This window comes from Tachysurus fulvidraco, chromosome 5, assembly GCF_022655615.1.
Source record: "Tachysurus fulvidraco isolate hzauxx_2018 chromosome 5, HZAU_PFXX_2.0, whole genome shotgun sequence".
Lineage (NCBI taxonomy): Eukaryota > Metazoa > Chordata > Actinopteri > Siluriformes > Bagridae > Tachysurus > Tachysurus fulvidraco.
The window spans coordinates 15,931,412-15,958,851 of record NC_062522.1 but is presented as its reverse complement, the minus strand read 5'-3'; the positions used below and the strand labels follow the sequence as shown (position 1 = coordinate 15,958,851).

The 27,440-nt window shown below is 37.8% G+C and overlaps 3 protein-coding genes across 9 annotated transcripts; 1 reads left to right on the top strand and 2 right to left on the bottom strand.

Annotated features, from left to right (window-relative positions):
* The first annotated feature begins 458 nt into the window (after positions 1–458).
* Positions 459–8,169, top strand: LOC113642732. Of its 7 annotated transcripts, none has more exons than XM_047813258.1 (6): positions 459–896; positions 2,402–3,706; positions 4,350–4,444; positions 6,017–6,202; positions 6,587–7,297; positions 7,377–8,169. In XM_047813258.1, exons 1-2 carry the CDS (start codon positions 815–817, stop codon positions 3,316–3,318), a joined length of 999 nt encoding a protein of 332 aa, XP_047669214.1. In that variant the 5' UTR covers positions 459–814; the 3' UTR covers positions 3,319–3,706; positions 4,350–4,444; positions 6,017–6,202; positions 6,587–7,297; positions 7,377–8,169. The 7 variants fall into 7 exon arrangements, with proteins under 7 accessions (XP_047669214.1, XP_047669211.1, XP_047669212.1 ...); XM_047813255.1 differs by having other exon boundaries at positions 4,350–4,455; XM_047813256.1 differs by having other exon boundaries at positions 4,350–4,843.
* Positions 8,170–12,121: 3,952 nt separating this feature from the next.
* On the bottom strand, positions 12,122–20,861 carry LOC113642992 (twinfilin-2). Its single transcript, XM_027146925.2, has 9 exons — positions 20,534–20,861; positions 17,097–17,275; positions 16,865–16,960; positions 15,596–15,700; positions 15,473–15,487; positions 14,747–14,872; positions 14,294–14,444; positions 13,542–13,663; positions 12,122–12,884 (listed from the first exon to the last, which is right to left on the bottom strand). The coding sequence occupies exons 1-9, from the start codon at positions 20,628–20,630 to the stop codon at positions 12,717–12,719; spliced, it is 1,059 nt and encodes a 352-aa protein (XP_027002726.1). The 5' UTR covers positions 20,631–20,861; the 3' UTR covers positions 12,122–12,716.
* Positions 20,862–22,563: 1,702 nt separating this feature from the next.
* Positions 22,564–27,317, bottom strand: wdr82 (WD repeat domain 82). The gene is made up of 9 exons (XM_027146926.2): positions 26,799–27,317; positions 25,913–26,010; positions 25,128–25,194; positions 24,908–25,007; positions 24,700–24,816; positions 24,243–24,398; positions 23,556–23,625; positions 23,285–23,427; positions 22,564–22,794 (listed from the first exon to the last, which is right to left on the bottom strand). The coding sequence occupies exons 1-9, from the start codon at positions 26,957–26,959 to the stop codon at positions 22,765–22,767; spliced, it is 942 nt and encodes a 313-aa protein (XP_027002727.1). The 5' UTR covers positions 26,960–27,317; the 3' UTR covers positions 22,564–22,764.
* Between the last annotated feature and the right edge of the window lie 123 nt (positions 27,318–27,440).

The following is a 27,440-nucleotide window of genomic DNA, read 5'->3' as shown; positions in this document are numbered from 1 at the left end:
TGTAACATTACAATCTAAAGCAAGCAGGGGTCAATAAAATGATTTGGAATGTGCAATCACACCATACTGCCTTGATTATTATCCAATAAAAGTGAGCTTTCCTCCTTATATAACATTCTCTGATATCTGACTGCTGGGAGCTCAGCTCAGCTTGGAGTCGGTTCTTTTAGAGTAAGTCACTTTGTATAAACGTTACCGAATCCAGTAATGAGGGCTGAGAGAAAAAGCATAAAGGTGTACAATAAAAGATACAGGAATGACATGCAGCAGCTTCCCAAATGGCTACCTGCAATTTAATAAGTAGAAGGATATGACTGAGAAAAGCAGGATAAAACGATAGAGGAAAAGGAGAGGATGAAGAATGGATGAGAGCTAATGCTATTGCAAAGGGGCACTCCGATTTAACATAAGCAGTTTGTAGAAAAAAAATGAAAACTACTATCTCTATGTGTGTTAGATTTCGATTTAATGCAAACTAGCTTTTGTCATTAATGTCATTTTTAAAAAAAATATATGAATTGATATTCTATTTAATTAATGCATTAACAATGTAAAGCATTCTATATGCTGATATATATCACTACTGTGTTTATACATATATTACGTATATATGATTTACTATTGATGTATATGATATACAGCTCTGTGTTGCGATGTCATATGTCATAGCAACGTCTTTAGTATAATTGCTATTTTAAATTTTAGAATGTTTCTTTTCAGAACGTCGGAGAGTTCCATCTTGAGTTCCGAAGATCACAAGCTCTGGATTACAAGTGCGATTTAAGTCTACGATCAACTTCACAACTTCTAACCGATGGCCCGTACGAGATATGACGTGACGGAGCTCCAGGAGGAAGAACCTCAGGCCGGAGGGAGCGGACTGTCTGACGACAGCGGTAAGTTATCGAGTTTTTTTCCGACTTCATTTAAGAACGAGCCCTATATTGTTAAAACGTTGAAACGTGCAACCGATTACTTATTTATTCAGCAAATAAAATGAAAGCAAAAGAGGATGTAAAATAGCGGACGGAAATAAACCGCATTGGCTAATGACTTAATCAAAATCAGAATCAGAATCGGAAAGAACTTTATTGACTCGAGGAATTTGTTTTAGTGTCAAACGCTTCCGGTACACAGAGACATCCAGATGAGAATAACAAAAGATACACATATGTTAAAAAAAAAAAAATTAATAAAAATACATTGAAAAATAAATAAACTGTATGTGCTATAGATGGGACAATAGAATAGAATAGAATGAAATGTACTAGGATGGAGATGGTAACAATTAAATGTAAGGTTATTGCACATTGTTATTACATATTGGTGGAAGATTTAACTTTTCAGTAGGTAGATTGCCTGCGGGAAGAAACTGTTCTTGTGCCTGGTTGTGCTGGTAGTGTGGCCTAAAGTTGACAATTATTTGATTTAGTTTGGGTCAGCAATGTCATGTTGATTGCCAGTATCTATGATAAATTTAGGAATAGTGTGATACATATAAATGCTTTTAATAATATTTTGAAAATGTATCGCCTATTGTTTGTCTCATACAAAGTATGATGTGGTGTGATGCTTCTAATGACTGTCCTTAATATAAAAATAGGTAATTAAAACTAATTCAATTAAATTTCAATTCAGTTTTATTTATAAAGCACATTTAAAATCCACGGTATTGGACAGGCAGCCAGTGCAAAGAACGTAAGATTGGTGTAATATGGTCTCGTTTGTGGCTACCTGTGAGTAGAAGGGCTGCTGCATTTTGGACCATTTGAAGACGAGAGATGGAAGAGAGAGGTAACCCAGAGTACAAAGAATTACAGTAGTCAAGTCAAGTTGAGATAAAAGTGTGGATAACTGTTTCAAAACTTTTCCTGCTTAAGAAAGTTTTGACTTTAGCTAACCTGCGAATGTGAAAGAAGCTGGTACTAACTATAGTGTTGAATTGTTTGTCTAATTTAAGGCCATTATCTAGGTGAAATCCTAGATTTTTAACATCAGAAGTAAGATAAGGAGTAAGAGTACCAAGGTTAGTAGAAACTTTTGGCCCAAATTGAATGATACTAAGACTAATTGAACTAAGACACATTGGATACAAATTTGCAAATAAAAAATAAATATATAAAATAGAAAGGATATATGTATATGTGTATATATATATATATATATATATATATATATATATATATATATATATATATATATATATATATATATATTATAGCAGGCAGAGAAAGCAAAAATCCTTTCTATATAAATCAAAAACAGAGAGGGGAGAATAAATACTGTATAAAGGATTGTAAAAATGAGAAATCTCTGATGTACAGAACAGATGCTGTTATAAGGTGAAAGTTTTATCAAAATGTGCAGATATGAGTATTTATTCTCATCTCCTTTGACACAGGAACACAGAGGGAAGAAACTCCGTCTGACCTGCTACTTCCCACTGAGCTCCACTACAACATCGTGAGCAATGAAGACAATGATGAGGACTACAGCCCTGATCAGCTATATGCTCAGTCCACCAGTAAACATTTCCATGGCAAGAGGACTAGGGAACAGTTGTCTGAGGAAGAGGAAGTTGAAGAGGCCCCTCCTAGTAAAAGACAGCGTATGGAGCAAGAGGATGAGGTGGTTGAGCTGTTGAGCTCTTCTTCTTCTTCGAGCTTATCCCCACTTTTGGACCCCATTCCCAGCATAGATGTGCACCCCAGAAATGAGCAGATGGCTGATGAGGAGGAAAATGATGAAGAGGCCCCTCCCAGGACAAGTCAGCATGTGGAGCAAGAAGATGAGCTGTCTGAACTCACTAATCTAGACAGCAACTCATCCTCTTCATTAATCTTATCCCCTACATTGGAGTTTATCCCAATTATAGATAGTTCCTCCAGCAGTCATTATTTTTGGTGGAGGTGGAGGGTGAGTGACAGGGAGCAGATAAGTGGTGAAGAAGACAATGATGGAGAGACTCCTCCTGAAAGATTGGAACATGTGGAGCAAGAGGATAATGAGAATGAGGTTTATTTCATTAGTTTGGAGAGGAGCCCATCCCCTTCAATGAACTTATCCACTTCTTCAGACTTTATGCTTTTTGTAGTTGATTCCTCTGGCAATGAGTATGTCTGGTGGATAAGGCAGCATGAGGATATTGATGAAGAGATGCCAACGTATGACAGCATGCCTTATCAAAATGGTGTAGTTAGAGTACCTCAAAACTTGTTTGTCTCCATCACAATTTACACCTTATGTCTGGACTCGGTTGGAGATCTTTTTATTTCCCTTCTTTCCATTCCCATCCTTATTCACGGATATTTAAGCTAGGCTAAGGTAAATATTTCACCCATTTTAACCACAAGTGTTGGTAAGGATCACTTTTATACCTTATCTTGTGTTGTCCTGAGGTCATTGTTCCCATTCCCGTTTTATGGATGCCGGACCTCAGATACACCTACAGTATCAGTGTAGCAGTTACAGTGGTCGAATATCGCTGTCCTCTTGCGCAGTACAGCAGTTGGCTCTCAGTCCCTTTCTTAGTGTGCCAAAATTAAGTTACCATGCATACAGCACCTGGAGAAAAACACTGATGCTGGCCTACAAAGCCAAAAACGGACCAGCTCCCTCTTACCTCAAAGCCCTCATCACTCCTCGCACTGCAACCCAGACCCTCCGATATACCAGCACTGCTCGACTGGTTCCACCATCTCTCAGGGTAAGAGGCAAGCATATTAAAAGACTCTTTTCTGTTCTGGCAACGAAGGTGGTGGAATTAACTTCCCCAAGGGGTCTGGACAGCTGAGTCGCGTGCAATTGAAGACCTACTTATTCAGGAAACACTGCAACTAGAATTTACATGTATAAAACAAAAATGTAAAAAATTTTTTTTACCTTTTTTATTGTAACTTTCAACAATGTTTTAAACTCATGGTATCTTAAGTATGAAACCTAGTGAACCAGCATTAATGTATCCAATGAGGTTTAAGCACTTCACTCTGGATAAGGGCAACTGCCAAATGCTGTAAATGTAAATGTAAACGGAGCAGGGTTTCAGTCTATTCCCCATTTCTCAGCAGGGTGATCATTCTATGTACTTTGTATAGTTAGCTACCAAGTTTCCATTACACACAAAATTAACTCAGAGTGTCTTATGAACCTTGCTACAGGATATAAAGGAACAACACCAGCTCTATTTTATCTGCTTTGACATTGAATGTCTCTGGTACTCAGTACTTTCAGCATTACTACCAGAGTTAAGAAGAATCTGAATCAAATGCCACGAAGCATTTAAAGCATTTAATTGTGAATGTTCAGTGCCCATATTACTTCTGTTTCATTTGTCTGTATCTTTTGCATAGAAACTCATCCATGTCCACGGATGGAGCAAAGGGACAGCACCCATGCAGTGGAGAGTGTTGACTACAGTGTGCTTTCTCAAATCTCTGACTGGCTGGTAGGGCTCAGGTGAACCTCACTAATGATTCATTGTCAGCTGTACTTCTGGCAGCTCTAACAGAGCTGAGCAATCCGCTATGTTAGGATTCAGTAGCCCACGACTGGCATCACTGTTTATTATATTAATATTCCTGCCTCTACCACTGATTCTGCACACATTGCACAGGATTTAGGGATGAGGTCACAGAGTCCACATCACAACAACATTGTAACTGCAGAACTCGCAAAATCCTTCCCAACCTGGCACTTGAGTTTTACCACTTCCGGGTTTCATGGATATTTAAGCCAAGCACCTGTTACTGTTAGCACGAAGATTATTATCAGTCGGATACCTACCAGTACGCTGATGAGTAAAGCCTTGGATTGGGCCTCTGCAGTGTGGGATTGTAACCTGCAGGTGAGATGTTCGTTTTCATATTTTGCCAACCAATGTAAGGAGGTTTTTGAATATACAGCGGGCGGTCATGACAGTTCAGTTAAACTGATACAGCTGCCGAATACGCGATAAAATTCCGCACCCTCGTGGCCCAAAGTGGGTGGAATGAAACATTCCTTAGAGCAGTTTTTCGTGAGAAATTATTTCCCATGCTACAGGCTGAACTGGCCTGCCGGGATAGCAATGTGCCGCTGGAACATTATATGGAATATAATCTCATACACAGTTAAAAGCGCTGGATGCCGGTTACATTCAGTCCTTAACATCCTCTGCAGCAGCAGAATTCTTGTTTGTGGAAAAAAAGCATGGAGGCCCTTGTATTACTACCAGGGCCTGAACTCCATCACCGTATGCTACCCAATTCCACTTCCTCTAAGGTTAAGTAATAAATGTAAGACAAACTTTGATGTTGGCTTGACAAAGCAAGTGTTTGCAAAGACCGGTCATTTTTGGAGGTGAGTGTACATACAGTAAGGGTTGGTGATACTTTTGGAGGCAAGTGGACAGATATGGTGCCAATACGTTTTCACATGTGTATGTTTCGGAAATATTGCAATTCCAATCGTATCGGGGGTTGACGTGCACATGGCGTTATCCGAATACCCGTGATGCAACTCCCCTCATTGTCCTGAGTGTTTGGATATGTCACATGTCAATGTTGTGGAAATTGTTTGATTCCACTTATTTTTTGGACGAGGTTGCACGTGACGTCAGGTGATGCCATCAGTTCCACTCATTGTGCTCAGTGTTTTGAAACGTCGTCACATGTCCAAGTTGTGTTTATTGTGTGATTTCCGATGGTGGGGCTGCATCAAAATACCTCTGAGGCAGTTCCCCTCATTGTGCTGAGCGTTTTGATATATCACATATCATTGTTGTGCTAGTTTTTGATTTTGCTAATTTTGGGGTCCGGGCTGCACGTGACATTACGTGGGGGTTGAGCGACGTAAACAGAATACCCGTTGGGGTGCCAATACTTCTTTAGCTGAGTGGCTAGTGAGGGTTTGGACATTTCATGTGAATACTGCAGTCATTTTGGGATTCTATTTAATATTATACTACATACTACAATACATACAGTTCTTAATGCTGAACGAATCAATAGATAGATAGATTTCTCCTTTACATCTACAGTGACTAGGAGAAGAGGAGAGAAGCCGTGCCTGAGCTCTGTGCACACAAGCATGTGTGAGAGCTAAGAGGAATTATAAGAATTTCGCCATTCAAGTCTATGGGAACTTTTGGGGTATTCGATTGTCCGCTACGTGAAAACCAAAAGGCCATTGGTACCCCAAATTAAAGGAGCTGGCTGATTTCTGTGTAAGTCGCTCAAAAGCTTATAAAGTTAGAAACATGAAAAAAGTTTTGAATTGATTTTGGTGCATGTGGCTCTAACGCTCTAGGAGGAGTTTCTCTGGATAAATTAATTAAATGATAATAATAAGCTTCTAAAGCAAAACAGTATATTTTTTTACAAGCCAACATAATTAGATACAAATTTGATATTAAAAAATAAATATATAAAAAATGGAGAGGACTAAAAAAATAAATAAATATAGCAAAAACAGAGACGGGAAAATAAATACTGTATAAAGGATTGTCAAAATGAGAAATTTCTAATGCATAAAAGAGATGCTGTTTTAAGGTGAAAGTTTTATCGAAATGTGCAGATATGACTATGTATTCTCATCTCCTTTGACACAGGAACACTGAGGGAGGAAACTCCGCCCGACCTGCTACTTCCCACTGAGCTCCATTACAAGAATAAAGTAGTAGAATAAAAAAGAATAAAGAGGACGATGGTGACTACAGCCCTGATCCACAGAGTGCCACAGAGATAAAAAAGCATTTAATTGTGAATGTTAAGTGCCCAACGCCAGCTGACAAACAATCTGTAGCTGCACCTGGAAAAGATATCTGAAATGGTTTCTAGGACATATTTTTCCTATCTGAACTGCAATATTTATTTATTTATTTTTAGGTTTGCCTACCTGACTGGCTGGTAGGGCTCAGGTGAAACTCACAGATGGCAAATTGATTTATTGTCAGCTGTGGTTCTGGCAGCTCTGGAAGAGCTGAGCAATCCGCTATGTTAGGATTCAGTAGTCCACGACTGGCAATGCTGTTTATTATATTGATATTCCTGCCTCTACCACTGATTCTGCATGCACTGCACAGGATTCAGGGATGAGGTCACAGAGTCCAAATCACATCAACATTGTAATAGCATGACCTGCAACCCTCACTCGAGTTTTAGCCACTTCCAGCTTTCATGGATATTTAAGCCAAGCACACATTACTTTGAGCAAAGCATGAGGGCCCCCCGGCCCACCTGCCGCTATGGACTGGAATAGAAACCCATCACAGTGAAAAGGGGGAACCCATGCAGAGGAACCATCTTGCCCAAATTCTAAGGTGGGTTGATCCTTCACTACACTCAATTTCACAGTTTTGGTACAGTTATGTTATGCTCATGAAATATCCTGTGTTCCAGCCCTAATTGATTCCAGAGCTGCATTTCACCTTCTTGACATAGACCTCATCGATCAGCTGTAAATACCAACCAAGCCATGCCTCACACCAATCTGTGTCACTGCTGTGAACAACCAACCTATTTAAGAAGCTTACTTCACGCACCAAACCACACCAATCACTCTCAAAATCAAATTATTTAATCAAAACAGAGAACTCACCCGTTGGTCATCACACTGTCTGGCACACTCTATGCAAAATCCCCTGACACACTTCTATCTGACTACCTCAGTAGAAAGCCCTAAACTCAGGTCATCAAATATATTCATTTTTCCAATATTCAATATTCCAAAAAAGAAATCTTGGACAAGGGAAAAGCTTTGAGGCTACCACCACATCGCACGGGAGACTGCGCCATTGAGCTCTTACCCAACACAATGTCCCAAGTGCCACGTATATCCTTTAACCATCCTCGAGAGCAGAGCCATAGAAAAGTATATAAACACAGCGGTGGATGCCGGTTACATTCGGCCCTCGACGTCCCCTTAACAGCAAGATTCTTTTTTGTGGAAAAAACTATTAGAAACTATTGTGGCTAGCTGTTTACAGTTGATTACAAATTGCTGCTACTTACTTACTTAGGCTCTTAACCCAGCCAACCAACTGACTGCCCCATCACACCTCTGGGAACCCCTTTAAGATAAGATAAGATAAGATAAGATAAGATAAGATAAGATAAGATAAGATAAGATAAGATAAGATAAGATAAGATATATTTTTGTCCCACAATGAGGAAATTTCACTGTTACAGCAGCCAAGAGTAATAAAATGCAAAGATAAAAAAGAATAGATACATAATATAATATACGGTATATACAAAACAAAATGTATAAAAAGATTATAACATAGATTGCACATAGGTAATATTGCATGTTTTTCAAAATTTCTGTTATTGCACATGTTTAAAATACTTTTTTACTTTGTTATTGTTTATTATTGCAGTTAAAAACAGTAATAACAGTGTGTATTATGGTTACTGGTTCACTGGGAGCAGCTTTGATTGTAAAGTCTAATAGCAGCAGGGAGAAAAGACCGTCTGTATCACTCCTTCAGACACTTATTATGTAACAGTCGGTCACTGAAGGAGCTGCTCAGAGATGAAACCGTTTCATACAGGGTGTGAGAGTTGTTCTATAGCAATGATGATAGTTTTGCTACAATCCTCCTTTCTCCCCCCTCCTGTACAGTGTCCAGAGGAATCCCCATGACTGAGCTGGCCTTCCTGATCAGCTTGTCCTATTCTTTTCCTTTCTGCAGTAGAGATGCTGCTACACCAGCATACCACACCATAGAATATGGCTGAGGCCACCACAGAGTCAAAAAAAAGTCTTCAGTAGCTCTCCCTGCACTCCAAAAGACCTGTCTCCTCAGCAGAAAGAGTCTGCTCTCCCCATTCTTGTAGATTGCCTCAGTGTTGTCTGTCCAGTCCAGTTTGCTGTTCAGATGAACACCCAGGTATTTGTAAGAGTCCACTCTCACAATGTCCTTTCCCTGAATGTTCACTGGTGGTAAAGAAGTTTGTTTGTGCCTACGGAAATCCACCACCAGTACTTTGGTTTTCCCCGCATTTAACTGGAGGCAGCTCCGTTGGCACCAGTCCACAAAGTTCTGGATCAGTTCTCTGTACTCCCTGTCATCATCATTTGTGATAAGACCGACGATGGAATCAGAGAACTTCTGTAGGTGACAGGTTGCTGAGCTGAACATGAAGTCTGCAGTGTAGAGGGTGAAGAGAAACGGGGCCAGAACCGTTCCCTCCGGGGCTCCAGTGTTACAGACAACCATGTCAGACTCACAGTCACGAGTCCTCACATACTGTGGTCGGTCTGTGAGGTAGTCCAATATCCAAGCACACAGATGATGGTCCACTCCCATGTACACCATCTTATCCCTCAGGAGCAAAGGTTGGATGGTGTTAAAAGCACTGGAGAAGTCAAAAAACATGACTCTCACTGTGCTCCCAGCCTTTTCCAGGTGCAAAATAGCCAGATTTAGGAGGAAGATGACAGCGTCTTCCCCTCCAATGCCAGGTTGGTAGGCAAACTGAAATGGATCCATTGATGGGCTCACCAGAGGTTGCAGTTGAGTTAGCACCAGCCTCTCCAATGTCTTCATCAGACCCTCAAAACTGTGGAGATGATAGTGGACATTAGGAAAGACCCCTCAACACTACTCCCCATCACAATATCCAATAGCCCTGTGTCATCTGTGTCATCAAGTTTCTGGGCACTACCATTTCTCAAGGAAATGGGAAATGGGAGTGCAACATAAACTCAATCATCAAAAAGGCCCAGCAGATGTACTTTCTACGTCAATTAAGGAAGTATGCTGTTCTACACTGTTATTGAATCTGTCCTGTGCACATCCATCATCTGGTTTGGAGCAACAACAAAACAGGACAGGAACAGACTGCAATGCACAGTAAAAAGAGCAGAAAAGATCATATGTGCCTCCCTGCCCACTCCCCAGGACTTATACATTACAAGAACCAGAAACCGGGCAGGGAAAATGACTACTGACCCTTCACACCCTGGACACAACCTCTTTCAGTTCCTCCCTTCTGGCAGGCGCCACAGAGCTTTGCTTACCAAAACTGCCAGACACAGGAACAGTTTCTTTCTCCAGGCAATCAACCTGATCAACAACTCACCATAATTATATCCCCTGCTATATCTATAAGTACTGCATTATCAGAACTGTCAGTCATCACATCATCCGTATAGGTTACACACTACTGCTGCTGCATATTGCACAAAAGCATAATATTACACAATATTGTTATTTGCACTACCATGCACTTCTCACACTTTATGTACATAACTGATCAGTCATATATTCTGTATTCATATTTAATACTCATACTGTCTATATTGTATCACATCGTCTGCATTGTCTTGTATAGTCTGTATTATTTTGTCTTGTATAGTATAGTGTTATTTATGTCTGTACTTTTGAGAGTCACAAACAGCTGGAACTAAATTCCTCGTGTGTGTCAACACACTTGGCTAATAAATGATTCCAATTCTGATAATTGTTTTAGCTCCCATGTATCTAACTAGTCTTCTAACACACTACAATCCTTCATGCTGTCTGAAATCACAAAACTCAGGACTTCTGGTAGTTCCCAGAATATCGAAGTCTACTAAAGGTGGTAGGGTGTTTTTGTATTTAGCTCCCAAACTTTGGAATAGTCTTACTTCCACACTTTTCCAGTTTACATGTAGATTAAAAACGTATCTCTTTAGTCAGGTGTACACATAATAGTCTTGTGCTCTAATACATATGACCAAATGCACATTATCATTTAGTGCTTGCTAATATTATAAATGGCAGCTACGCTCATTCCTCTTCACTGACTCTTTCTACCCATCCCGAGGCATCCAGAAATTGTACCAGCTCCGATTATCTTTCGTGCCATAAAGATTTTTGGACCTTCAATGAGATGAGGCCAACCATGTGAGGATGTCGAGGCATCTAGAGATTTACCAGCCCTACTTGGACTCTGCTTCCTGAAGTATTCTGAGATACCAAGAGGAGATGCCAGCTCCATGTGGTCTTTAAGGACAACAACCTCCTCATCAATACAATTGTCAGACTTTATATTTTCACACCTCCAGTGTAACCCAAATGAGGATGAGGTTCCCCTTTGAGTCTGGTTCCTCTCAAGGTTTTTTTCCTTTACCATGCAAGTGAGTTTTTCCTTGCCACAGTCACCTCAGTTACCACAGGCTAGATCATTGGGGATAAATACAAACATATTTAAATATATCTAATATTAATCTTGAATTTTTGTATTATATACATTTTTATATTAATCTTTATTTTAACATTTTATGGTTATGTTCTGTAAAGCTGCTTTGAGACAATGTCATTTGTTAAAAGCATTATACAAATAAATTTTTATTTTATTTTTTCATTTGAATTTGATATTATTTATGTGTGCTTCGAAAGAGAGACGGGTATCAATAATCACACCAAGGTCTTTTACTGCTGCACATGATGTAATAGTAAAACCATTTACATTTACTCTGTAGAAGTTTACCTCTGTCTGCCTGTGGTCCAAGCAAAAGCTGATGTTTCAAATAAAAATCTTTGCTTTCTTTCCACTGGTGTTATTGCAATGGCTTTGTGTTATTTGCTGGTAGAAGGGTGAACATTTCAAGAGGTGGAATGTACTGAATGAATTAATCTGTAGCTAGTATTCAAAAACCCAAGGTTGTCAATGGCTGAACGTGGTGCAGATCAAACATCTCTTTTCAGGCAAAATGATTTTGACAAACTCATATTACTGTTTAAAGGTAAAATTGTAGTAATTACAGAGTAGTCTGTGATGGATGCATATTACATAAAAGTCTTTAAAAAGTTTTAAATAGTCACTGAAATCCTTTATTTAAACATAAATAACTATCTATTTTATTTTATTTTAATTTCATTTATTTATAAATTTTATTTATTTATTGTAAATAACCCCTAAAACTGGTCTGGGAGCACCCTTCCCCATCCTGTACATCTTAATGCTTCCCCTAATAAATAAAAATCTAAATGTACAAATATTCACACCCTGTGAATCTTACAGGAGTTCATTCTCTTATTTACACACCTCTTCTATTATTACAATATATGCTCTTTTAACTTTATTCACAGACCATCATATGCCAAACCCCCCAACCGTGCTATTCTCAATTTTGGAAATGATTATACTAAACATTCATAAAAATAATTTATTCGGAGTTCTTAGTTTCATAAAGAACAACATGATATGACACGAAAGAGAGAAAAAATTTACATTAGTGTCACTGAAGTATGAATATGGACACACAGCAAATTAGCTCCAATCCAATTAGTAATAAAACACATATCTAAAATCACAGCTAGAACATCGGTGATTCTTATACAGGGTTCTTATTCATACAAAATTCACATTCTACTGAGTCCAGTTCTGAGATGTATGGAAATGGTAGTGTCTGGTAGTGTCAGGAATTTAACTATTCATTAGTCCACTTGGATAAATGACACAGATTAAATATGTGAATGAAACCAATGTCAAGTTAGTGTATCTCTCGATTTCTGAATGAACAAAAAGCAGGAACAGACAATTTACAGATACAGAATGAGGTTTCCTTTTTTTATGAGTGTACACGAAGTTGAATTAAATGAAATATGACTTAGGAAACCCAAGCTAAAAAGTTAGAAAAAGCATACCAACCCATAATAATAAAAAACTGGAGACCTTCTTATTTAACACAGCAATACAAGATGCTTGGAGGGATGAACAGGGATGTGTTTTCCATGCTCTTTTCCTCTAGCTGTTCACACCATTCTCTCCCACTCCTTTAATCAGCCTTTTACTTCCTCTTTTCCCTGCAGGGCCGCGAGGTTTGGCGAATGCCTCCTTGTGAGCATACTGCTTAGGGTGGATTTCCTCATACAAGTACTGCTCTGTCAACTCATCCCCGCTGTCTATCTCCAACTATTGGTTAAAAAAGAAGTGTACATTTAAATTGTAAATGTATTTAAATTTGCTTTCGTTAAAAAAATGTTTTTCTATTAAGCTGTATTTGCTATTCCTATGAACAGGAAGATATTGTTCTCTTTGACACATGTTTCCTTTTACATAGAAGGAAATATCTTTGCAACATTTAAATCAAGATAAAACATGAAATCACACACAGAGTGTAGGGTTTACTGAAGAACAACCTGAGAGACTTTTAACAGTTTCAATGTCATTGCAGCATCAGCTGCGCTTATAGTTAATTATAACACTATCAGGATTACTAATCATGTTGTATCTGTGCTAACATGAATAATTAACATCTTTGGGTAACGGTATATTATTCAATGTTTTATACAAACTTTTGTATTGTTGATTCCTATTCTATTAATTATTCGCAGGAAAACACTCAGTCAGCATAGAGAGCCCTTGTTTTATGTTCCAGTCTAAATGTACATTTACTTCACCACTTTTTACTAGTATTTTACTAATATTTCTAGTCTGAAATAATCTGCTTTTCAGATATGAGTTAAAGCTGTACAGCCATGCACTCGTTTAACCAGAATATGAAAGGGTTTTGCCTTTGTCATAGAAACATTTGGGACACATTTGATTGTTACACAGTGGTCATTGTACCTTTTTGACCACCTCTATATGGTAGTCCCGCTCCACCTCCTCCAGCAGACGACTCTTACAGCTGGAATACAGCATTCTCTCCTTAACACTGCATCGATCGCCCGGCATTGAATAGATGAACACTGAGGCATGAAATAAATGAAAAATTCATTCATTCATTCATTCATTATTACTCAGTTTACTCACAATTAAGTCATAGCTAATTCCCACCCACTAGCTGAGCTCTAGCTGGAAAGATAAAACACAATACTGCAGTTACATCATGTAGTACACTTCACAAAGTTGGGAAAATCTCATTTTATTTACATGGCCTCAACACATTCCCATTTTTTTATTTTTTATTTAAAAAATGTTTATCGAGCAGTAGCATTACCCTACTATTCTGTGGAAATACAAGGTAAACGAGTGATTGAATTTTATAGTAATTGTCTAGAACTAGAATGGCATACTGCCATCTTGTTTGCTAGGTGTAAATTACTTGATAAAGTTCTTAGCTACCATTAGCATGTGTTTGTATTGAATACGTTTTTTTATCATACACACCTTCAAATTGCCTTAACTTTAAGCAAGCATAAATGTAAAACAGGAATGTTGGAAAAATGGTGAAAGTTTTTATTATTAACTTGTATGCATAGCTTTGATCAAGTTGTTAGAAGTTCAAATCCCAATCAAGTTATGCTGTGTGCTAGCATCAATTCTATCTATTTAAGGGAACATGTATGAGGCAGGTACATAGAACAACTTATACTAACCAACAGACTCTAAGTAGGCTCCCTCATGCAAGTGCTTATAGAGGAAGAAGTGATAGCGTGGTGTGTCTGTAGGGATCCTGCTGCGAAGATCATGTGTCTCTGTGGCCCGAGTGTGCACCAGATCAATGGTCTCTTTCTCAGTGTCCAACCTCTGAGATAGTATGCACACACACACACACACACACACACACACACACACACACACACACACACACACACACACACACACACACACACGGACACACACACACACACACACGGACACACACACACGGACACACGGACACACGGACACGGACACACGGACACACAGACAAAGTGGAATTACATTAAATGAAAATAAGTTATAGTAGTGGTAGTGATGTTTTACAGGGGTTTAGCCAGTGTCATTGCTGAGTGTTACGTAAACATACAAAAAGTGTGTTTTTTTGTGCCTGTGTTTTGCAGTATTACCAGCTGGATGTAGTTAATGTGTTTTTTAGCAAGTTGCTGTAAAGCGTGCTTAGCCTCTGCCTGGAGCGGGAAGGCCAGGCCCTGTAAGGTCTGAGGTTTAGTTTCCACACTCATCTCTGAAGTAACCTGAAGAGGAAGTCACACACACAGCATGGAGGCAGTGTGAGAGAATTATTCATCCCCACTAATCTATAATGACGGCATGCAGCTCGAAAAATGCAGTGGTAAATGTGGGTACATTCTTGTGTTTATGAATGTATGCATGACTTGCACAGTATTTATACTCTGTGTGCACTGAGGACAGAACAAAGACACCAGCCTTAGGTAGCAGAATACAAGGAAAGAAAGCATGGCAGCATGTAAACATTTCACTGGTCCAAATTCAATTGCATTAATGGTTTTGGTTTAAGTTTCCTTTTTGAAAGTAATTAAAATTCAGTATAAATTTGTTCATTTGAATTTGAGTACAGTTTCCACCAATCATCTGGAAATAATGTGGAAATCATTTTTGATAAAATTAAGTTGTCACACGTCAAACATACCTAAAAGATGAAATGTGATTTCAGTAATCAGTTGAATCAGGTTGGATTGCCCTTCAAAAATCTGTTTAATTAAAACACATTTAACATGCATATATGCCATGCATGCACTACCTTGTTTTCACATTAGCACAACTAACAACTAAGCTTTTCAAGCTAGCACACAGTGAACTGAACACCTACTCACCTGCTTAACTTTGCACTGGAATCAGCAATGGAAAAAACATTGTAATTAAAATGTGTGTATTGAAATGCAAATGCAACAAGCTTAAAAAATGCTTGGATTCATTTAAAACTCAAGAATTCTCACCTCTGTGGTTTTTATTCTCTGTAGCTCCTGCTCAGCACGTGTGAGAGGAGCAGGAGCAGAGATTGATGATACATGACGAAGATAACCCTGAAGACAAACATCTTCCTAATGATGATGAAAACACAAACCACACTCTTATTAAAGCCTTATTCAGCTCTGATGATGGATCAGATGTCACCTTCCCAATCCAACCCAACAGCAATGAGGTAGGATTTTGTTTGAATACATCAAAATATTTCCTTCAAGATGAGAGTAATGGTGGATACATACAGTATACTGTACTGGGGTCAGAGGCTAAATAAAAAATCTCGGATTTGTTTGTTTGTTTCATTTGAATCAAAAGGTTTTATAATATCGAAAAAAAAACAAAGCTTTGTTTAATATAATACATAATTAAGATTCTTCACTATTAATGTCACAGTGTAATTTTAATTCTGGTTCTATTGACCCTTTTAACTCATTTAAAATGTAAAAGGTCAGATTTTCCAAATGTCCGAACAAGACTCTAGTGTATTTCATTTACCCAAATTTGTGGAGTCTCAAGTACATACTGTCATTAAAGTACTAAGGTGACATACCAAATATTAGGAACTTTTAATATTCGAAATTGTTTCTAAAATTATACTTTTTACACCTTCAAATACTTTTCATTATTACTGATAATTTGTGATGAAAAAAGGTAGGTATCAAATGAAAAGAAATCATACAATAATGCAAAACTGAAGCATTTTTATTAGTGATTCTCTCTCTCTCTCTCTCTCTCTCTCTCTCTCTCTCTCTCTCTCTCTCTCTCTCTCTCTCTCTCTCTCTTATTGCTTTTACATTTAAGGACATTGTTTGTCTTAAAATTGTTTGTCAAAAACTGACCTCACTCATCTCCATGGAACAGTTTTGAGATGAACTAGAACACCGACTGCACCCCGGACCTCCTCACCTGAAATCAGTACCTGACCTCACTAATACACTTGTGTCTAAATAAACACCACTCCACAAAGCTACACCCTTTAAAACCTAGTAGAAATTCTTCCCAGAGGAGTGGAGGTTATTATAACAGCAAAGGTGGACTAAATTTGGAATCGGTTGTTCAACAAGCACATGTGGATATATTGATCGGTTTGTCCACATATAGTATATAGTACTTTTGACCATAAAGTGTAGATCTTGCGAAGCTTAACTTGTGGCCTCAGTATCTAAATTTGTGGCCACAATTTATTAATCATAACAAACTCTGACAACTCAAGAGTCAATTAAATAAAGAAGATGACATACCACCACATTGCCAAAGAGCTCATCTTTTATATTTCCTCCACCAAATTCTTTCTTCACTGTTGCACGAGTAGCAGCATACAACATCTTCAGTCTGGTCTAAAGTGAGGTTCACATATAATGACAAATACAGTGTTCACTAATGAGATCAAAACTGTATTTACTGATCAGTGTTATATTCACAATTTATGTATATTAAATATTTTTTGACATAAATGTACTGTATATAACGCACTGGAGACTGGTCAGGTGACCAAGAAAGAAAGATCCACTCATATCCCAGTGCGTTGTGGGAGTCAAGGCGATACAGGATGTAGCAAGGCTCCTGAGGATCAAGTAAAGGAAGCAGGAAGTGGTCATAATCATTCTCCCAGGACTGAGATGGCTCACAGTATGCACCCAGAACCAACTGCTCTGAAACAGAAACATAAAAGCTCATATCACACACACAAACAAGCCTACATATATTTATACACACAAAAGTGGCATACATACTAGCAAAATTATAGGAACACATAGGAAAAAACAACAGCATTACAGCCATATATGCTATGTACAGTATATTGTACAGTGATTTCGTCAATCTGTCCATCCATTTCCTAAACTGTTTATCCAACACAGGGTCATGGGCTCCTAGCCCAAGGAACTCAGATCCCAAGGTACAATTTCACACCCTACTGCAGGTTTCGAACACCCGACTCTACTTGTACAATGGCACCTGGCAAGGGTTGGGATATATTAGGCAGCATGTGAACAGTCATTTCTTGAAGTTGGTGTGTTGAAAGCAGAAACAAATTTACATTTACGCCATTTGGGAGACAGCAGTATCTTACTCGGGGAAAGGATGGCACCAGCATTCACTATAGGAAGGCAAGATGGAGGAGGCAGTGTGATGCTCTGGGATATATTCTGCTGGGAAACCTTTAGTTTTGGCATTCATGTGAATTTTATTTTAATAAGTATCACCTACTTAAGCACTATTGTAGATCTAGTACACCCCTTGATGGCAGCAGTATTCCCTAATGGCAGTGGCCTATTTCGGAGGATGATGCTTTTTGCCTCACTGCAAAAATTGTTTAGGAATGGTTTGAGGAACATGACAAAGAGGTCAAGGTCTTGACTCAGATCTCTGTCTGATTTAGCATCTGTGGGATGTGCTAATACTAGAATCCACCTTACAATTTATAGAACTTTAAGAATCTGTTGCTGATATCTTGGTGCCAGATACCACACCTCACATCCAGAGGTCCTTGAAGGGAGACCTACGCAATACTAGGCAGGTGGTTTAATGTTCATGTTGATTGGTCTATAAATACAACAAAATAATACCACCCCTAGTGTAAAGATCACATAATGCAAATCATTTGAAAATTATGTAGACTGATTGGCACTCACAACAAAATAACCAGATATTAAGAACACTGACAGAGAGCTGTAATAGCTTGTCAATAAGTGTTCATGTCATGTCATATACACATACAGACAGCAGTATGACCTTGCTGGGGGATTTCCTGAATGTCTTTTACAGCAATTTCTATTCTTAGCCCTCACACATTCCAATTATCGGTACAGATGCATACTTTCCATCAGCCAATCACTTACTCATGAGCACATTCTGGCACCCATGCATTTCTAAAGTCATCCACACACACATCCCGTAGATTAATCATTTCATATAAGCCTGCTATGGCGTAAATACAAACACACAAACATAAGGTGCTGAAAGAGCCTGGCATTCTTTCTGCTCTCTGTCACAAGTTAGCAAAGTCCTATGTTATGGATGCCAAACAACAGCATACTCTGTTTCCTATGTTGTAACCAATTAGATACCAGTTACACATATGACTTAAAAGCACAGCGAATCATAAGCGTTGCAACTGTTTGAGTCTCAATCTCCTACTGCGTCACCCAGTGTTTTTCTTCCACTGAACAAGTGACAGAAAAACAAGTCTCAGACAACACAGAAAAACCAAACATGTACATCTGACACAACTCTTAGACACGGTCACATAGTGTGTCACAGGGACATGGCAGAAATAATGTGTTCCAAATTGTACTTTTTAAAGCTAGGACAATAAGGGTAAGCATATGAGTCTGATAAGACCTCCTGCATTTCAGTGCCTGATTATCTGATCCTTCTTAATAAACTGTCTGACAATCACAGTGTCCACGCAATATGATCGTGTCCTGTGATATATAATCAGTCCAGTAGACGTGTAGGACACAACATTGATACCAAACAATATATGAGATACACAGAATGACAGTCAATAGAAAGGTCTGACACATGGCATTGAAACAGAAGGACACTTTATCCACTAATACTCTACTTCACCTGCACACAGACACAAAAACACACACACACAAAGACACACACAAATGCACACTGAGAAGTCCTCTGATGTCAGACATTCGCATTCTTAATTCATGTAATAGGCAATATTAAAATTACCTACATGAATCAGTGGATGAAAATACACAGTTGCCATCCATGACTCAAATAGGATCATCTTAGACTAAATCTCTCAGAAAGGAGGCCACATCATTTGAATATAATTTAGAATTCAAACGTATTGAGCATCTGCACATAGACACGCATACATACATACATTGAGGACACAGTAAATCTGTCTTGTCATACATGTTCTAGTATGGAATAAATCTGTTTTGAATGTGTCAACCTCAGTGTCAACTCTTGTATCACCTGACTTGACCTTTCACAATCAAAATACACCAATATGTCTTTGTCCCTTGCCCAATATTTCATCACCTCAGCTTTAGAAATAACCCAAACAGTAAACAACGAATAAAAAATCATTTATGACAATAAAGTAAATACAATTCAGCTTTTTTTTTTTTTTTGTGAATATGCAAACACTAATGTGTTAATTCAACTACCTTGGTGTTACTACGGTTGTTGTTATCTTAAGTATGTAACCTAGTAAGCCAGCATTAATGTATTCAATGATAGAGATTTAGGCACTTTTGTACGTCACTCTGGATAAGGGCATCTGCCAAATGCTGTAAATGTAATTCACAGATTGTATACTAACTAATATACACACAGACAAATTCTATATTTTTTCCACATTTCTAAAGTGGTGGAATTTTTTATTTACACTCAGGTTATTCTTGAACTACTCAATTGTTGCTTAACTTCTTTAGACTTATTCAAATGTTGTGTGTGTGAATTTGCCGTGTCATGCTTACTGAAAAGCTGTAACTCAAGAACATGCCATTGTAGCATACAACAGAATCTATATTATGCTTACTTAAAATATCTTTGAGCTATTTTTTATCTTTGAGCTAAACATTTAGAAAATAGACACACATCCATGTTACACGTATACATACATATATACATGTAATATATGTACATATTTTAAGGAACAATTTGATTAAGGACATGTGGCCTAAATTGCACAATCTCAAACAGTGCTAGCAAGTTTTTTTTTTTTTAAATATTCACATTGTAGGTCTCTATTAGTAATATTTAGTTTAAATATACAGGACATGAAAATACATTTTGTAAAAATGCTCCATGGTTTCAACATTATAGGTTGTAGATGTAAAATTGACTGGTATCTTAAATCAGATTACACCATGAGATTGAACTTAAACACTGTTACAGCTCAGGGTAAATATCTGAATCTGAATCCACAACTCACTCACCGTCTCGGATCAGCACCTGGATGAGACGGCCACTCCCGTTCCTTGCTCTGGCAAGGAGCTGCCTCAACTCATCTGTCACCACCAGAACCAGAAACATGGCGGGTCAGCACTTTTACCCGCCAAGGAGCTGTGCGTGTGTACGGGAAAAAACCCTGTCAAGTCAGGTGAAGGCCACCTGGAAGATCTTCACTGGAAACAAATAAGAACTAGAACAAGACTTCTCACAAACTGCTCTCAAGAGATTGGTATGAAGTAATAGTTTCACGTTTTCAGCATGAGAGAGCAGTGTGTGTGTGGCTGAGGGAGAGGGGTGTTGTAACTAGGGCAGGATTGTGTGTGCTGGGCAGTAGGAACCTGATCTTGTTGGCCCCAAATTTAGCAGTCACAGGCTTGGTGTGTCTGGCAATGGGTAATAGATCCAGCAGACTTTACACAGTGAGCAATCAGGAGGCCCAAAAAGATCACTCACCTGAGATCTACTGAAGGATCATTTCACAAACTGATCCATCTAACATTCAGTTTTATAAACTGGAATAGAAATATGCTAACACTGCTACTCTGCTTAAACAGAGTTCTCTTATTGTTTACATGAGTTTAGAATATTAAATATTCATGTAGGTGTATTTGTTTTTTTGTTTAAAAGTTTTAAAATTAGAATGTAAAATTAGTCCCAATGATTTACTGAAATTCCTGAAGAAAAATCCACCATGAATGCCACGTATATTTTTTAAAATGAACATCATTACCAGTGATATCTAACATTTATTTTATAGTGAAATTCAGAGTTTTACTTTTACTTTTTACATGTTGCTCGATTTTTATTTCAGATGTTTAATACCGACAATGTCATTCGTTTACCAGCTGATGGAAGCACCAGATAGATTTAGACCTCACAACTTCTTGCCGTTCTTTACAAAAATGTTGGTTGAGAAATTAAGTTCTGCATCTTTTGTTTTTTTGGTGCTAACAGTGAACCTGACAGCAATCCCTCATATCTATCACCACTTAGTTTTTCTACAATGCTTTTGTAACCTACACCCCCTGCTGTCAGAGCAAAACATAACTTTTCATAGGAATAAAAAAAATATATACCACCAACCAGGTAATTAACATCAGAATCACAAAGCACAACAAAACTAATTCAAAATAAGCAATTAATGTATTTCAAAACAGAAATACTTGACTTGCTCATTCCCTCTGGTTCTAAAATCAGAGCACAAAGGCGGCATGAAACATCTCTGAAGCAGTTCGGAATTAAGTGTCTTGGAATTGTAACTTCTGGTGGCCATTTATTGAAAACTTTTACTTTTGTACAAATTCAGTCCAGCAGTCATAACTATTTGTGCTATAAGGATCATTAATGAAAAATAAACCAGTGTATGGCAAATGGCTACCGTGTTTTATCTTGATCTACATGGGTGTACTGCTAATTCAAAATACTATTACAGTTTAAGCAAGCACGCTGTAGAAGTATAGAACTATTGATACGAGTCTGAGAATAGAAACAACAATAATTCAATCTGCATAATGAAATGTGTACTCTTGGTTTAATAAGAGAAGGCCAGCAGGATATGGACATTACCTCCTTCATGAGTTAAACCTCAGGCCTTCACATTCACAAATTAGATTTATATTTCTAAGGCAATTGTTCAATATTTGACTAAACCACCAAACCAGCTACAATTTGATTTTGTAGCCTCTGATTGGTTCAAGACAAACTTTATTCAGAATCCAGAGTAGGCCCACTGTTTATTTGCAAAAGATGATGTAGGAGATATTTGATTATGTTCTTGCTGTTGCAGATTTTGGTGTAAGCCATATTCTCCAAACCAACATTGTGATTTTACCATTAAATGATAAATATTTATTGAGCACAGACAGTCTCACAGACAGTTCTTCAAATTGAAGAAATTACATATTCAGGTGTCCCTCATTTCTGACATAAATTAAAATGCTAAACTCTAACCCAAGACCTTTTTTGAGGGCAAACACGATCCTCACAAATGAATGCACATCACAGAGAACACCAATTTACAAAAGAACATGATTTAATGATACAGGTATAAAATGAAAAAGAAATTAGAACATGGCATCATATGTCAGCCTATTTACAGTCCACAAAAAGCAGTTCCAGTAATCCAGAGGCAATGGAAATGCTGCCATCTGCAGGATCAACAACCAATCAACAACAACCCGTTAAATTCAAACAACTTCTTTAGTGCACAGCTTCATCAGTCATCAATTGTTGGTAGCCAGAAAGCCTGTGAAGGTGGAAGTAGAAGCAAGTTAAATATTTGGTTTTAACACACTTGGCATCTTTTTTAATTAAGAAAGTTACTGATCCTGGAGCAAAATTCCTATAGTAAAATGAACGAAATCCAAAAGTAAAACACTATAAAGTACAAAAATGCAATCTGCATCTGCATCAAATATGGAAATAATACGAATGAAGGAATTTAAATTGGGGAAATGGCATGTTCCATGATGAATTTCACAATGAAATCCAAATATCAGTATTAGTATTATTAGTATTAGTATCAGTATTACCAAATATCAGTATTAATGCAAAATAAGGCAAACATGATTAACGGTTAAAAACATTTTAATAATAATAATAATTAAGTCAATCTATCAGAAGTCACTAAACTGAAATATTCCTTTCATTGATGAAGTGAACATTAAATTTAAACTGATGGCATGAAAAAAGATCCGTATTTCAAAGTCATTTAGTACACTAGAACAGCATCTCACCATGTTAGAACAGGCGCTGGCAAAGGTCATGAATTTTGGGTTAAACTGTAGGCAGGTGACAGGACCTGTGTGTTTCCCATCCAGCACTGCTACTTTCATTCCACTCTCAGCGTTCCACACATGGATTTTCCCATCCTCCGAACCTAAAAAAATCAACGAGTTAAGCCACAGCCTTTAAGTATTTCTCTAAAATGTGTGAATAGTAAGCTAAAATTGACTACCTGAATGCTACAAAAAAATAAATAGTAATAGTTTTTTGTTTTGGACTTACCAATCATGACAAACTGAGAGTCTGGGGTGAAGGAGGCTTCCAGAACTACACCTTTACCATTGTTGTAGCCCTGCAGAACAGAACAGGAGAACACAGTCTGACTAAAATGCTTCAAAGGTAAAGGAATTCCAGAATGTTCCATAGAAATATCAAAGGTATTTGTGCATATAATACATTAAAAGTAAAGTTTTATATAAAAATACATTAGCATAGTGACAAAACATTAACACTATTGGTTGAGAGATCCAGTCAATGAGGAAAGCATAAACTAAGTAATTCTGATGATATCCTACATTTGTGGAAGTGCTCATCTTAATCTATTAATAAATCAAATCCTGTTCTTTTTTCCTTGTCTAAATTTATGAACTGAAAAAGCACCATCAGCAGAGCTTAGAGTTTATACTATGTATAAGAAATTATATACATGAAAATTTATGACACTAATCTATGAAATAAATGCAATTAGGCTTAATAATTATTTAAATAAATTATTTAAAACTACAGAAATGATTTTTTATGCATATAAAAATATTTTTGCAAACATTTATTTTTCATCTGCAAAAAATCAGAAACATTTTCTCAGTTAATTAGAAAACTACATACACTCCAACCATTGTTTGCTTTTCCATTCCTCACTGACAGGGATTGCTTTCAGAGAATCTGTTAACACATCATTAAAAGTATTACCGAAAATGAATGTAGCACAGCCCCTTTGAAAGCATCAAGCAGCCTGAGGGTTCCACCGTTACTGGAGATCAGAATGAGTTTTCCATCGTTGCTGAATTTGAGGCCGGTCCACTCGCATGAACGCTCGTACTGCAGCTTAAATGTAGCGAATGGGCCCTAAATGAAGACAATAAAACTGTAAAACCATTTGCAAGGGTAGACTGAAGCTGCACAGAACTAATTTTTACAGAAATTCCTAAAAAGCAACAATCAAAATCTTAAACTTTATAACAGTATAAATCAATTAACTGCAAGACTGGATATTTACTAACTTGTTAAATGGCTAAATTATAAATAAACATGCCCATTCTGGTGACAGACATTTTTCATAGGCAATTAGCTTATCTAAAAATTATGCGCTACAAACATCTAACAATTCAAAATTGCAGAAGGTGGATTTTATACTAGTCTCTCTTACTTTGTCAAATGAGCGCAAGTCGTAAAGTTTGACCATCTCTGAATTGACTCCTGCAGCAAATATAAGACCCTCGGGATCAAACGAACACACTGGCTTCCCCTGCAGATGCATTAGACCCTGTGGCAAAAATGATGATTCAGATCAATCTCCAAACTGATATAAAGCCTAAACAAAGTCTGACTACAGCAAAAGCAAACAGACAGCTTACCTGACAATTGGGAGAGCGAAGATCCCATAGCCGAATAGTTTTATCCAAGGAGCCAGAGATGAACGTGTCATCAACAGGAGACATAGACAGAGCAACAACCCTGGTTAATTCAAAACAAAAGCCATAAAATCAGCAAGGATGAAAATAAATATGGCTCAGAACCCTAGGGTCCAATTTTAGATAGCTCACAGTAAATGCTGCATAAAGCACCACATCTTACCTCTTATTGTGCCCAGGAAAGTAACGAATGTACTTATTGTCATGAAGAGACAAATACCGAATAGTATCTGTAACACACCAAAAGTGAGAAGCGAGTAAGAACAACAAAAAATTTTTTTCTCTTGTATACATAGACTGCTATGCTGACTATACAGACTGCTATGCTGCTATAAACAATTACACATTTCGACAGCATTTTTCATTTCACACACCATGAAATATTGCGAGCTGGGGAACCTAATTAAAAACCAACCAAAATAACGACTAGAAAAACTTCTGGATGTGCAGATGTCCAGGTAAGAGGGTGAGACGAGCAAGCACCACCCTGGGCAAGGCAGTAGTCTGTACAGTTAGCTCCTTGAAAGGGCAGAATCACAGACCCTCAAACTGTACAAACAACTACCTCAAGCCAGAGTGGGCAGAGCCAGGCATCCATGAATGAATGACGAGCAACGGCGCCGAAAAAAAATCAGCCGCATCTTATTATCATTAATGCTTATGGTGTCTGAGCTATCGCTATGGTCAGATGATGTCACAATTTTTTAGTATCATGGTTAATAATTACTGAAGAACACCATTTGTTACTCAAATTAACAATCACCTGGTTGAACATAACACATTTTTCATGTTTAATACAAGTATAATTTTCACTGATTTCTTGTCCATACTGGGAGGGCTGTGTCTTCCGATGAACGTTTATTACACCGTAACACAGTCTGAGTACATGATCACATTGCCCATTATTAAAAGTCATAGCTATATGGTCTCAGCAGTGTATGTGCTTACCATCAATCTTGTTCGAGCTGTACACGACTGTATTGGCGGCATGTGTGTATCTGATGAGGTCCACGCCATACTTTTTACTGTAGAGAGTACGCTTAGGTCTGCAAGGAGAAGTAAGAAAAGGGGGAAAGGAAAGGGGAAAGAAAAAAAGACATTTAGTTGCGTAAACTTTCCTAGTGCACAGTGGACTCTACAATACATAGATAAACTACACTGTTAAAATTATGATTTTATTCTAAAGTTTATTACTGTAATTCCTCCAAATACTTAATTAGTAGAGTTGACAGATTCTATACAGATGTTTTTATCCAAACAAACGGTTTTGTAACGTTTGTTAATTTCTTAATTCATTTTTAACCTTTTTTTTGTTGTTTTTTAAATATTATTTTTTTATTTTAAAAATTAAACTTGAATTACATTTATTTACAATATGATACAAAGACTTGGAGTTTAGATTTGTAAAGTACGCAATTTAGGTAGGTAGGTAAATAAATAAATGAAGCTATTATAGTAAACGACACTACTGCGACTGCGAGCAAAAAGCGGAATCTGCTTCAAGGCCATTAGCGCACATTACACTCGGTATTTACACTCACACACCAGGAGATTATTATTAGCTCGGATTATTTGTATACTTACTGTAAATGTTCTAAAACAAAACCCGATTTCGGAGTGAAATTTTTGCACTGATACCAGATTAAATTGAACCGAGCATCTTGCTGTTGCCTTTTCTCCCATACACCTCGCCTGTTAGCTATAAGGCGATCTACGAGTCAGGGGTGGGGTGGGGGTGGTTAGTGTGGACTACTCGAGGCCGAGGCTTTTCACACTGCAGGCCTCAAAGGCTGGTTATGATTAATAACAAAAAAAAAAACAACCGACCACTTACTTTCCCTCCTGGCAGTCATATAAGACGATAGAGTCGTCGTCGCTGCTCGATATCACCGTCTCGCCATTTGAACTGAAGTCAAAACAATTAATTTTGTCTGAATTTTCTCGGAAAACCTTCGCGACCCTGAAACTCCTCAGCACATTGTCTGTTAGCTTCATGACGCCGTGCTGGTTTTATGCCTGGCCAGGCGCAGGCTTTGCTTTCACCTCGAATGCGAGCCGACGAGGGCTTAAATGGGATCTATTTACAAATATTACACGGTTACGTTTTCTAACAAATAAAACGCCCGAACATATATTTCATAATGTAAGGAAAAGCCCGCCGTTCAAGCCCATGAACTCGGTACCGGAAGTGGCCTAAGCGTGATGTAGGTGGGACGTCGTATACTACCGTAGTATGCTGTGTTTTTCTTAGTAGTGCGCAGTATCCAGATTAATCATATGGTATATTTACTTCAGAACGATCAGTGACACTGCTATATTGTTTGTGCTGAATATTTTCATACTTTCTATATTATATTATATGTCAGGTTATTAGAACATTAGAATTAGAACATTAGAATGTGGTATAGAAGCCTTTATCATCGCCACATATACATTACAGCACAGTGGAAATCTTTTCTTCACATACCCCAAGTGA

Coding starts and splice junctions, on each gene's coding strand:
- LOC113642732 (XM_027146347.2), top strand. CDS start 815: ATGGCCCGTACGAGATATGACGTGACGGAGCTCCAGGAGGAAGAACCT. Junction 897..2,401: donor CGGACTGTCTGACGACAGCG/GTAAGTTATCGA, acceptor CCTTTGACACAG/GAACACAGAGGGAAGAAACT.
- LOC113642992 (XM_027146925.2), bottom strand. CDS start 20,630: ATGTTTCTGGTTCTGGTGGTGACAGATGAGTTGAGGCAGCTCCTTGCC. Junction 17,276..20,533: donor CCAGGTGCTGATCCGAGACG/GTGAGTGAGTTG, acceptor TTTCTGTTTCAG/AGCAGTTGGTTCTGGGTGCA. Junction 14,445..14,746: donor ACATTAACTACATCCAGCTG/GTAATACTGCAA, acceptor ATACTATCTCAG/AGGTTGGACACTGAGAAAGA.
- wdr82 (XM_027146926.2), bottom strand. CDS start 26,959: ATGAAGCTAACAGACAATGTGCTGAGGAGTTTCAGGGTCGCGAAGGTT. Junction 23,626..24,242: donor CTGTGCTACATTCATTTTCG/GTAATACTTTTA, acceptor TCTGTTCTGCAG/GGCTACAACAATGGTAAAGG. Junction 23,428..23,555: donor CTCTCAGTTTGTCATGATTG/GTAAGTCCAAAA, acceptor TGATTTTTTTAG/GTTCGGAGGATGGGAAAATC.